Source organism: Ixodes scapularis, unplaced genomic scaffold, assembly GCF_016920785.2.
Source record: "Ixodes scapularis isolate PalLabHiFi unplaced genomic scaffold, ASM1692078v2 PGA_scaffold3__209_contigs__length_174095766, whole genome shotgun sequence".
NCBI lineage: Eukaryota > Metazoa > Arthropoda > Arachnida > Ixodida > Ixodidae > Ixodes > Ixodes scapularis.
Genome location: NW_024609868.1, coordinates 80,458,851 through 80,471,192, shown reverse-complemented (window position 1 = coordinate 80,471,192; position 12,342 = coordinate 80,458,851). Strand labels below are relative to the sequence as shown.

The 12,342-nt window shown below is 45.6% G+C and overlaps 1 protein-coding gene across 1 annotated transcript in view; it reads right to left on the bottom strand.

Annotated features, from left to right (window-relative positions):
* LOC120850533 (long-chain-fatty-acid--CoA ligase 3) overlaps positions 1-11,911 on the bottom strand; it is a 72,688-nt gene extending 60,777 nt beyond the window's left edge. The window contains exons 1-5 of the mRNA XM_042292787.1: positions 11,744-11,911; positions 10,821-10,998; positions 7,805-7,911; positions 2,336-2,474; positions 967-1,044 (exon numbers count right to left, since the gene is read on the bottom strand). Coding sequence (XP_042148721.1) covers positions 967-1,044; positions 2,336-2,474; positions 7,805-7,911; positions 10,821-10,998; positions 11,744-11,911 — 670 coding nt within the window. The remainder of the gene's footprint in view (positions 1-966; positions 1,045-2,335; positions 2,475-7,804; positions 7,912-10,820; positions 10,999-11,743) is intronic.
* Positions 11,912-12,342: the final 431 nt, after the last annotated feature.

Sequence of the window (12,342 nt, the reverse complement as noted above, 5' to 3'; positions counted from 1 at the left end):
CCAATTAAAAGAAAATGCCGCGTTTTTACTCACTCGGTCGAGCGGTGTACCGTAAGTACCTCGGCTATATTCAGCACATCGATATTGAATATACCTATAGCCTGAAAAAATGCCTGCGCGTCTGTCTACTTACCCGCAAAACACTCAATGAGGCAATCTCTGCGATCTAGGAAATAAGCTCAGCACATGATGAGGCGGAACATCCGTTTAGAACTACAAATGAAGCCTGCACTGTGGGATTACGCAATGCAAAGCGTCAGGCTTGCATTGCGTAATGCCACAGCGCACCTTAATCTTGAGGTCTAAACAGATGTTTAGCCTCATCATTCGCTGAGCTGGCTTTGTATAGATCGCGGAGATTGGCTCTTGGAGTGTTTTGCGGGTAAGTAGACGCGCAGGCATTTTTAAGAAAGTACTCTCTTCGGGCATTTCGGTAAAAGTAGTATGCGCACGTTTTAATGCAGAATTTCATTCTTACTGGAGCCAAATTTGATTTAGCCATGAAAAGCGCAGAGTGTGTCACGGCGGGCATGCTGGAAGAGAGTTGGCCGGCTGTCAAACACTTGCGCCGCGATCTCCGCCAGCTACACCCCCCGCGCAATTAGAAAAAAAACAAATAACACCAAAGGAAAAAAAAAAAAGAAAACCGAAGAGACAGGAGAAAGTGCTTTTAGATGTTTAGAGAAGACTTCGCCTGCTTCAAAGGATTCGAAAATAATTAAAAAAATAAACGGTACAAAAGGGAGACGTAGTGACGCTAAACACTTCGTCACTTACTGGGAAGGCGGATGAAGTTGAACATTCGCTGCGTTTTCCAGAAAACACAATTTTGCACATGAAAGTTTAATCGACAAATTGAAATACACCTGCTTTATTTTCCCACGTGGTTTCATTTTTCTACAGAAACGAGCGTTAAAGAAAAGAAAATAAATAGACAGGAAAACTGTGGTAGTTTTTCTGACTTGCCTTTTGGTGTACCCGTTGAACCACTTGTGTACATGATGATGACAACATCAGTAGCCACTGGAACCACTGGTGGTGATTCTGCCCGCAGAAACACGTGAGATATTTTAGCTTTATCGCGCAGTACCTCGCACCCGGTACCATATAAAGATTTATGTTGTTTATGAATGCTAATGTCTATGCCTATTTAAATAAATGCCCTCGAGGCCACGAGGTATTTAGACATTATATCTGTAGTTTATCGGGAGCAATATTAGTAACTTCAGAAATTAAACTATGCGGTACGGGATTGCAGTTGTATTTCAGCGGCGCCAGGTCGTTCAGTCCTGCGATAATGTTTGTAAATCTGCACATTGATGAGAAACTCTCCCCGTTTAATATTTTTCCCTGGCTGCACGCCTAGTTTTTACATAAAACCTCCTAATACCTCGAAAATCCAATTCGGCTTGAGAAATAATATTTCTGTGACAAAAATGAAAAAAAAAAAAAAATGAAGGATAAGAAATTGGTTTTCCTGTTCATATTAAAAACAACGCAAAAGAGACGGGACAAAAAGACGAAGAAGCACACAAAACAAGTGCTAACTGGCATAAATGGCATTTTATGGCATTAAATTTCCTGCCATAAAAGGTGTCAAAGGGAACTAAAATAGCCAAGTTTGCAAACCTTTATTTTATTTCTCGTGCTACAGTGCGACCACCAAAGTTATTACTAAGACCAAATTCGTGTGTGGCAGGAACTAAACAAAGTTCTGCTCCTGATGCCAAATTGCATGAAAAAAGCAAAAAAAAAAGCCGTTTACAACTAACTCCCTGTAACGCCGAATTAGAGCGCAGCTCATGAGGAGGAGGAGGAGCGGAAGGTACGGAAAGGAGGCTATGCCCCTCCTCCCCTCCTGCTCGCCTTCCATTTAGGGAAATTTAGGGGGGAAATTTTGCCGCTAAATTTAACGGGAAACTTTTCCACTAGATTTAGCGGGGAAATGTTTCCGCTAGAATTAGCGGGCAAATTTTCCCGCTAGATTTAGTGGGGAAAATTTCCCGCTGAATTTAGCGGGTAAATTTACCTATAATGCACCGCGCGGTCACGCCGACGGCGACGCCGCTCAAGCCGGAAACGGACGCCTAAGAGCTGCGCTCTAAGACGCCAATCCCTTGTTGGGGTTAAGTACAGTATTCTGCCAACAAAGTGCGATTAATTTGTCCCGAATGCTGTATCAATGGCCACAGTTGTAGCGCTCCAAGGATCCACAAATATGTTTCTCCTGTGTACGCAGTCGCGTGTGCGTCTTTGCTGAAAATTACGTCGGTGTTCTAGAAAGAAATCGAGGTCCAAACGGATGGAAGTGCCCTTGAAAAACCATCTCACTAACCTCCTGCGACTGTTGCGCTTGCAAGTAGGTCCGCGAAAGGCATGACGATCGCTGGGGCCATGTCTGGAATGCTTCTCGATTCTCCCCTTGCCGGCATGTAGATGATGCGCTTCACATGACGCAATCGGCGCATCAGTTTCTGAGTGGAAACACAGACCAAATCGTTAAAGCATTTGTGCATTTTAGTGCACCACTTTCGCGGCACTATCGGCGACGTGCCCGATCAAAAGCGTCACTGTGGTCGGCCTTCCAAAATTGAACAAGCGCCTACTTTCGTCGATAACAGTGCCAAGAACAGGAAAGGAAGGCTGGGAAGGAGGAAGCAAGGGGAATGCTGGAAAGAGGGGGTGGTTTCCTCCTCTCCTCTCAAGCATTCCATCTGCTTTCTCTTCCCCAGCCTTTTCTCTGGCCCTTGGTTCTTCACCTGTCACCTGACGTCTTGAGTATGATAAACCCTTTTTTCTTTATTGGAAATAAGAAGGATGTCAGACAGTCACCTTGAGCGGAAAGGCGACAAGCAGCCAGAAAGAAGAAGCCTCTCCTAATTCCTCTTTCCATTCAAGAAAGGGGAAGACCCTCCTCCTCTCTACGGGGGAGTAGCTAGCTCAGAGACCCTCTCCGTGGGGAAATTAGGCGAGAAGAGTGCGAGGAAGAAATGGACAGAAGGAAATTGGGAACCGGTTTTCTGCCCTGCAGAAGACGATTGTGGTTGGCCTGATCATGACGTCGCAAATGTATGAACCGTAAGGGCCCACTCACACCTGCGACTGCTTAGGACACCGTGTGCCTTAAAACCTCTTAAAATTTCTTACGGCGAGAGAGCACTATAGAGAACACACTGGTACGCTCGCGGTGACCATGGAACTGAATTTCACTAGAGGGAAGGTTGTGCGGTATTTGCGAGATCAAATATACGTACAATATACTATAAGATATGGTCGTTTATAACAAACACAAACCTTTTCAAAGCCAAAAAGTAAAGAATGACGCGTGAAAAAGGAAAGAAGTATGGCAGATTGCTATACCATTAACAGGTAAAACGTTCTAGCATCACAAAGGTTTAGCGATACTCCGAGTTTCCCGTATATTACGGGCTGATAAACCTGGCGATCTTCCAGAGCCTTCCACTCTCTCGAGATCCCTTCCCTCAGTGCGCACAGGTGGTGGAGCTCCTTTCCTTCCCATCTGGTCACGCGACAGCCCCGTTTATCAACCAGCATCGAGCTTCGCGGCCATGTTTATCAGGCTTCTCAAAACACCTAGCACCTTGCCAAAGAACGCTTCACGTTAAAAAGGAAATCTACGGGATTGCCCAGCCTTCCCCGGCTCCCCGACAGCGACGCCAGCGTGTTAATTCTCTCGTCGTAAAAGAATTTTAAGAGGTTTCAAGACGCACGGTCCTAAGCAGTCGCGAGTGTGCGAACCTGCAGCCTGTCCACTAACCGAAGCATCTCGTCGCCAGTGGTCGCTGACAGGACGGGAGCAGCAGAGAGAAAGTTTCAATCGTCCAGCGCGAGCTTCCTATTCGCGTCTCCAGCTCGACGCTCGCCCTCCCGCGGCGAAAACGGGAAGCGCTCTAGTGAGGGTCCCCCGATTCTCCTATTCAGCGGGCACAGCGGAACTGCGCGCGATCAGGGATCGCGAGATCTCATTTCCGAACGCAAACAACAGTCTTCCCTGTCTTAATGTAGTGCTGCTGCCGGTATAAGATTAAGCCTTACTGGAGAGTTTTAGTGTTGCGTATAAAAGCAAACGCAAGCCCAGTGCGTTTGCGTTCGAGTTACGTGCCCCACGTTGTGAACGGGCGTAATCGCCATGCTCAAATCCAAGATCGCAATTTTGGGCTCCGCGCACGCGCAGTGTGGAACACGCAAAGCTAACGCAAACACACAGCGCTTGCTTTCGCTCGTATACGCAGTACTAAAACTCGCAACTGTTTCCCCGGCTTCCAACGCCAACGCAACGTGCTGCAGTGAGCAGAGGTGCAAGCAAGTAGGCGTTCCTTCGATCTAAAAAAGCTGCGATTGGCAAAACGACGGCGCGTAAAAATGAAAGTAATTAAATGTTTGTAAAGATTGGTAATATGTTATTTTATTTATTTTATTTTTTTTTTGGGGGGGGGGGGGGGGAGGGGGAGGCCTTTGGAAGGATATTGGCGGCGACTTTGTAACTTGTGCTGAGGATCAAAAGTCGCGACTTTGATATCAAAATATGCTTTACCCACAATTAGTGCAATTTTACATGACTTTCTCGCATTAGCGAGAATGTTTTGATTGATTTTAGGTTATTTTTATTTTATAACTTGGTAATTAAAAAAGCTGCAATTGGCACCAGTGATGATATATAATTAGCGCATTCTTGATCATCATACTTGTTCGCGTGTCTAAAATTAGATCATAAAAAACAAATTATATTAGAGCTTGAAAAATTGCGTATTAAAATATCTGAATTTTAATATTATTATTAATTCAAATCACGGCAATGTATGCCCGCAATTAACGCTGCAATCAGAAAAATACGCCATTTAACCATATTAGTCCTTCCAGAAAAGTATCATTTTTGTTTTTTCTTTTTAGCATATGAAAAACTCTGCCATCGTAATAAAGATAAACAGTCAAAAACTGGATGCAATATAAAGGCCTATACGTTACGCGTTGCTTTACAAAACCACACACACTTCAGCTGTCTGACTCGGGTTTCGTCCTTGGGTAGCTGTAGTGAGAACAGCGTTTATTAATTTATACGTTTTGTGGACATATTGTAAAAATTGTATTTATTTTGTTATTCTTGTGCTTAAAAAATAAACACCAATAGTCATCTAACTACCCCAAAACCCATTAAAAGGCCTGCAGTTTATTATTTCACATGACAATTTGTTGATCGAGAAAAGGCAGCGAGAACGCACAAATATCAGCACTGATTTTTTCAACAACTACAATATTCTATGTTACCTCTAAGGTGTATGCAAGACTCTGTCTTTAAAGGGACACTGAAATCTCCGAAATATTTTGAAGTGCCTGAATCGAACATGTATGTCATAAAATGAAGTTTCAGGGAACAACTTATTTAACTAAATAATTACGATGTGAGACACATCTTGAGCTATGAAAGAATTCGAAATTAACACCTATATCGAGAAATTGAATCAGAAATAAACATTAGTTTCGGTTTCGCTCTAGAATTAAAACCTGCCTCCTGGAGTAAGAATTACGCTAAACACCGTTTTTGCTTTCAGAATAAAGAGGTGACCTGCGCACATAACACCCTAGCTCCCTCATATTACCAGACATAATTTGTGTCGCTCAGTGAAGCCAGCACACTAGACAGGCTCAGCAGCGGCACGCATCTCCGACCCTCACTGTAACCGCCATATTGGAAAATAAGTGGCACCTCCTATAGCGAGCCTCGAGCGTGCAGCCAGAGAACGGTGGAGGGAAACGAGCGCGAGGCCAGGCATCCGAAAGACACGCGCAGCCGTTCTCACTCTGTCAGTGACCATAAGGCCACAGCCTCCTATAAACTGACAAAGCCTGGCAGATAGCCACGAGAAGCGGTGGCCGAAGGAAAAAGTAGAGCGGCTGAAAACGGATGAGAGGAGAGCCACGTGGCTGGCGTCCCACTGCGGCGAGACGCCGAAACACACTTCTCCCGGGCGAACAAGTATAAGTTCGGGTCCTCGCCACTGCAAAAGCTGTGGGCTGACGTCCATGTTCCCCGAGAAATGACTCTTTGCTCTGTGCTACCAGATCCTCGCGCTCCAAATCGGCGACCGGCGACTCTATGGCTCCGTCGTCGGACTTCCAGGCTTTGTGAGTATAGAGGAGGCTAAGATATGGCTCATCGTTTATCGTGCTAAGAGTCGAAACCACGCTGCCCCCCCCCCCCCCCCCCCTTCCCCCCGACGTTCGAGAATCGTCCCGAGTTCATCCGAAAACGAGGCGGTCTTATTATCGAGTCCGTGCAGCGATCTAACACCTCCCCAAAATAGCGAGTCAATTGTTTGACGTCGCCTAAAGAAGGCCTACGCGGGGCGTCGCGATTGCACACGAGTACTGCTGCGTCAGCGTCCTTTCCAATCGATGCCCTGAGTTGGCCTTTTTTAGGTGACGTCGAACATTCGGCCCTGTGACGTGAAGAGAGGGGACTCACAGACCGACGATCAGTTCGCGCTTTTCACTTTTCCTCGCTTCCTCCTCTCTCTCCTTGTAACCTGTCCACCGCTGCCTCTTTCCTCCTCCCCCATGGTGAGGAGGATCTTCTGCCTTGCAGAATATCGAGTCTATAGTCGTCGGTCTTTAAGACAGGCGGGGCGAGGCGACAGTCCTGAGCATTTTATTTTAACTCCGTTGTCAATGAGACCGCGGCATTACTCGATAAGAACGCCGGAGAACCAGTCGCGAAGCGTAACGCCCTGCGTTTCTCAAGCTGTCCGTGACAAAGAGACGTAAACATATCTAGCCGAAGACATTACCTTTATAAAGATGAAACTCCTGGTGCAACTTGGTGTGAGCAAAGTTAACCATCGTGCTCATGCAAATCTAAGTTGTTGTTGTTTTTCACGTCATTTGCCCGACTCACTTCGTAAATCGCAGTGATTGGTTGTCCCAGTACTGGGTGGAAAGGATTTTCTTTTTTTTATTTTATGACATTTATATTTACAACAGACATACAGTCCCAATCAAAGTTAACTGGAGCGCGCGTTCGTGCATTTTTTTTTCCTCCGCGGAGTGTATAGCCTGGCTGAACGCTTTGATTTGGTTGATTTATTGTCTCGAAACGAGCTCCGTAATGGGAAGTGCAGCGTAAAAACGCCCAACAATATAATAAGAGAGGGTTTTTGTTTTCTGCCCGCATGATATTTAGGAGCTATACCGATGTCCCAAAAATTTTCCGCCCAATGCCATGGACCCATTTATCTCCCAGTGACCCATTGCTTGCACCTACTTTTACCAGTTGCCGCCAAACTGACGTCTAGCGAAAAAAACAAAAAAAACACGTGCCCGACGTGTTCCGGTTAAGTTTAATTGCAACTGTATGTGCGCTCATTACGACAGATATTGGAGGAATCCCTGCATGTGGATTTTGGTTTGTCGGCTGCGAGTCGATGTCGGTTTGTCGGCTGCGATACGAAGCTTGCGAATGCAGTTCGGATAGGCTAGGAGGCAGATCGTACGAAAATACAGAGACCCCTATCCACGTATAGGCCACACATAGAGGCCAGACTGTTCATTGACGTGTTATTTGGAATTAGTTTTATTTTTACTCTATTTTGTTTTCGTAGTGCTCCACTCGGGACGCTGTATTTGCGAACGAGATTTCTAGATAAAATATCTGGCAAATAAAACCGTCGCAGTAAACGGTGCATTATTATTTATTTTTTGACAAATCAACAACGAACATCCCGTCTCGGTGTAGACAGAGCTGCGATCATGACACGACGCGAAGGCGGGAACGGAACCGTGCACAAACCTGCAGCCTCGGTAAGAGCTCCTCGGAGGTGATCATCACACGGCCTTCCGTCTCGTTGACGCTGAAGACGATCCCTTCATCACCCAGGGTGGCGTAGATGGTGCACACTGTAGGCGCATGAAAAATGTCACATCGACTGGGACGCGGCTTTCTAGCTTGGTGGAACCACGCCCGCCTTTCTGCGCTAATCCCCGAAAACTCCCGGACACTGGCTTACATTATAGGGAAAATCCGTAAGGCCCGAGCTGGAGCTGCGAATATCACTTTTGCATGTCATGTTCGGAAATTGAACGAGGATTCATAGAGCCCTCCCGGCCAAACCCACCCAAATCTCAGAAGCCAGTTGAATGACAAAATCCTTTAGTCCTAAAATATATATATGGACTCGGATTTCGGGATTCCTTATTTGAGGCGTCATGCTCAATACATGTCCAGCACACAGATCATGATATCGGATTGAAAGTTTACAAGAACCTGGTGATTTGTTAGGTTGTCTAGGTCGAGATCAGTGATAGTCTGCAAGCACCAGAAAAAAATATAGACGCGCAAGCTTTTTTGTTGTTGTTGTTTTGCATCGTGTAGGTTTAGGGGAGGTGGGAATGAGAAACGAGAGGCAAACTTTCTATAAAAAAGATTTTCGAATTATTATTAAAAACAGCCATAACAATAAAATAGTCACTTTTTACATAATATATGCAAAAAGAAGCACGAGTTCATGCTCGTGTAAAGCGCATCTAAGCTGCGCGCGTTCCTCCGACCACAGAAAGTGCGTGGCATTAAAAAGGATGACCTTTTTTTCCCGCAGCGAGTCAACAAGATTACGGAATGGCGCACTTTGAAAGCAGCGCACGTGGAGTGCATCCGAGAATCTTGGATTTCTTAAATTTATTTTACGTCGTGCATTCCGTTACATTAACACATCTAAAAGGGGACATTCCGTTTTGTTTGTGCGATCGTTACCCCGTAAACTAGGCTTCGTTTCCTCTCATGATGAACCGCGCAGGACGCGACGAGCCATCGAAGCCAATTCAATGGCACGTAACCGTCACGTGAACCTTTGGAGGGACGCAGCGACGCGTGGAGTGCGTCATCACGTGACACACTCACGGAGCTGGATTCGATGGCGTGGCTCGTGACCTCCACAGTAGCCCGTCGAAAGTTACAATGGAGCATGGGCCTATCAGGAACAGTCAAGATTCCGGCCGCTCCTAAATGCCATTATTCTGATTCGGCGCATTTTCTTTTTTTGTAAAGTAAGGAAAAAAAAAAGCAACGCTTAAAGACTAATAGGATAATGCCCCTTCGCCGTTCTCCGTTTTCTTTTCTTTTTTTTTTTTTTTTTTGCTACTGTTATAAGTTTGCAAATTTTTAAAACTATGCGCGCAAATGTCGTTGTCTTCCTGGAGACGCGGGCTCGTTTACGGAGCTGCGCGAACTAGAGTTTATGCATCAGATAGTCGTAGTACTGCTATTACTTATCGAGTGCGTGACTTGTTGCAATGTGTTTGTAACCAATCTCGCCAACTTGACTTTTGCGAGTAAACAACATAAAAAAAGATGCACGTTTCTGATGTCACCTAATGCGTAAATGAGAGAATTTATAGTATGTAACAAAAGTTTGACATAAAATGCGAAGGTGTTGTTTTCCATAAACGGCATCATCTCATTTAATCGTGGCGACCATAAGCCGTATTTTTTTTTTTCCTCACCGAGTTTGCTGAAATTTTCTGCCCAAGAGCACCCATCGAATGAAACAATATGAGAGGCACACTCGAAGCGTGATTCAAGGAGTTCAATTAACGTGAGTCTATCGTAATGTTAAGAACTGCATAATTGTTCAGAAAAATAGACGTGTTAAATGTTCGGTTTGGTCCGGTTAATACATAATTAATTGAAATATCTCGAAAATGCGAACCATACCCACACGGAGGAAGACACACATACAGCACGCATAGCCGCTATGAAACTGTTGAACTGCGTGTAGCTTTCTTCGACAGGGTATAGTTCGTACTTTCTAAATATTTTAAATAACTACAGCCAAACACCAGAAATGGTTTGTCATTTTTTGTGACTCAGCCCATTCCAGTTATATCGTTGATGACACCGTCGGCATTGAGTGTTTTCACTACTTTATCTTATAAATTGAAAAATTGTTTCGGTTTTGTGACAGTCCTCTGTTTAGATGAGAGCTGTAATAACGAGAATGTAGTTTTTTTTGTTTTTTTTTCATCTCCACTCACAGGCCCACTTCGAAAGCTCCTGTCAAGGAAGTTCTTAATTATTTGCCTTGCTGTACACTACCATATGTAGGTAGACGTCAGAGCTGTTGCTATATTTTCTTTTATGTGTTCTATGCCAGTTGCAGCATCATCTCTCCCTTTTCGCGGCAGAAACTGTTGGTATCTTACTAAACACCTCTCGATTCTCGAAATGAAAGCTGCGGCTTTGTGGTCACCAGTTTCGAGAGATCGGCAGCCCGAAGCACCGTTCAAAGCGTCGATGCGGGCTAGTGTTGGTGTGGTTGGAGCCATTATAGCTAAGCAACGCTTCCGAGTAACAACATGCACTTCAGTAACCTTGATGCTTCAAATCGTTATCACCAGCCACCTTAATCCGTATCTGAAATGGCAGGAAACAGGCCTAGTGAAAGTAAACCCTTATTCCCTGAGTATTCTGTAGCCGTATCTGAAGCTAAGGAAGTCGGATTTTTTGAATCGAAACGATCATCCGTCGTTCCCGCTCTACACTAAGACCCAAAATGGCGGCGCCGAGAAGAGATCCTTGGAATAGAGTGTCGGTGCTTAAAGCTTAGCCTCTTTAGTGATTAAAAATTAAAACAGCGCAAGGACACGGACAAGAACAAGAAGGTAGACGGACAGCGCCTTGCCCATCTACCTTCTTGTTCTTGTCCGTGTCCTTGCGCTGTTTTAATTTTTAATCATGAAATACCAACTAGCCCAAACTTCTACGCTAGTCAACCTCTTTAGTGGTTGTAGGTGTGGTGTGCCGTCCTTACCAATGACGCGTCTTCGGAAGCAGGCTAACGCTGCGAGTATCCACTCCTCGCGGGTCTCGGCGAAGATGATCACGCGTGTCTCGGGAACGATGCCGAGTCCCGCCAGACCCCGCCCGATCTGGTTCACTTGGCTCTCCACGTCCGCGTACGTCTTCCACTTGTACTCGCCCAGGTCGTACTGCACGGTGTCCCGAAGTAAAGCATTAACGAGCCTTCCATAGTCGGAGTATTGGTCCCGGAGCGCGTCTTCGACTGGTGCGAAACTTATACCGCGTTTTCAAGAGTGCTAGCCCATTCGGAGCGCATGTTCATTTGCCTCTTTTGCAGGAGTTGTGGCGACATAACAATACCGAGCCCTGATTGGCTCTGGTTGAAGGATAGTGGGTAGACCTCAAAGCTTGCTGCCTTGGGGTATACCCACCATCCTTCAACCAGAGCCAATCAGAGCTCGGTGCTCTGACGTTGACGTCCTACAAGCTATGCCCCAATTCAGTTTTTCCGTTAAATTTGGAAGTGTGCAACGAGAAATCTATCGCATTCATAGATAACTAACCCTGTGGTTTCTACAAATCTGCCTCAATCATCAAATTGCTGCCCTGTGTCTTTTTTTCTTTTCTGCAACACTTAAATTATAGCTATTTTTATTGTGCTTGTTGTTACTATTGTTTTATTCCGTTTTTTTTTTTTTTCCTTTTTTTATTGGGACAAGTGTGTTCCTGGCTTGTCTTCTTGCGGTTTATGTTATGCAGGAAAGTAAAGAGCGCATTCATACATGTCTCCATCATACCTCTTCTAGTTTTTTATTTGTTTTACTAATAAGCAATGTACAAGTGTAATGGGGACCTCGATAGGTAACATCTCTTCGCCTTTCGCTCTCCTACCCGCGACTTGAGGAGTCCCAATAAAAACAGTATCTGTATCACCTTGACGATGCTCTTTCCGTCGATTATCTCTTGCGTCTGGCTCTTGACGAGTCGCGTTCCGAGGCAGGGGCGGTCCGAGTGCAGGCTCACGGCGTGCCGGAACAGCGCGTCCACGGTCTCGCAGCCCTTGAAGCGCGTCCGTGCCGTGTCAGGGGTGAGCCGCACCATCGGAGCGCCGGGCGCGTCCGTCAACGGAGCCGCCTGCGTCCCAGTGGCCGCACTGAGTTCGGTTATGGTGCCCGGAACCAATGTTGTACGCAACGGCGTTCCAAGGAACGGCGTTCCTGGAACGCGTTTCTTTTCGGCGGAACGAAGGAACGCCGCCGTTCCATTTTGCATCAGTGGAACTGGAACGGGAACGCGTTACGCTTTTACTGGAACGGAAGAAGGAACGGCGTTCCTTTTTTTTTTTTCGTCCAGTGGGGTAATTTGTAATTTATTTCTAAAGGGGAAATTCTAATATGCATAAAAACAATATCATTACGAAGAGCAGGTTCTCGTTAACTTTTTTTGTTACTTATCTTAAGGCACACTTGTGCAACCGCGTACGACCGTGAGAGACAAGACCTGTTTTTAAGCAACTTATGGCGGCGAACGAC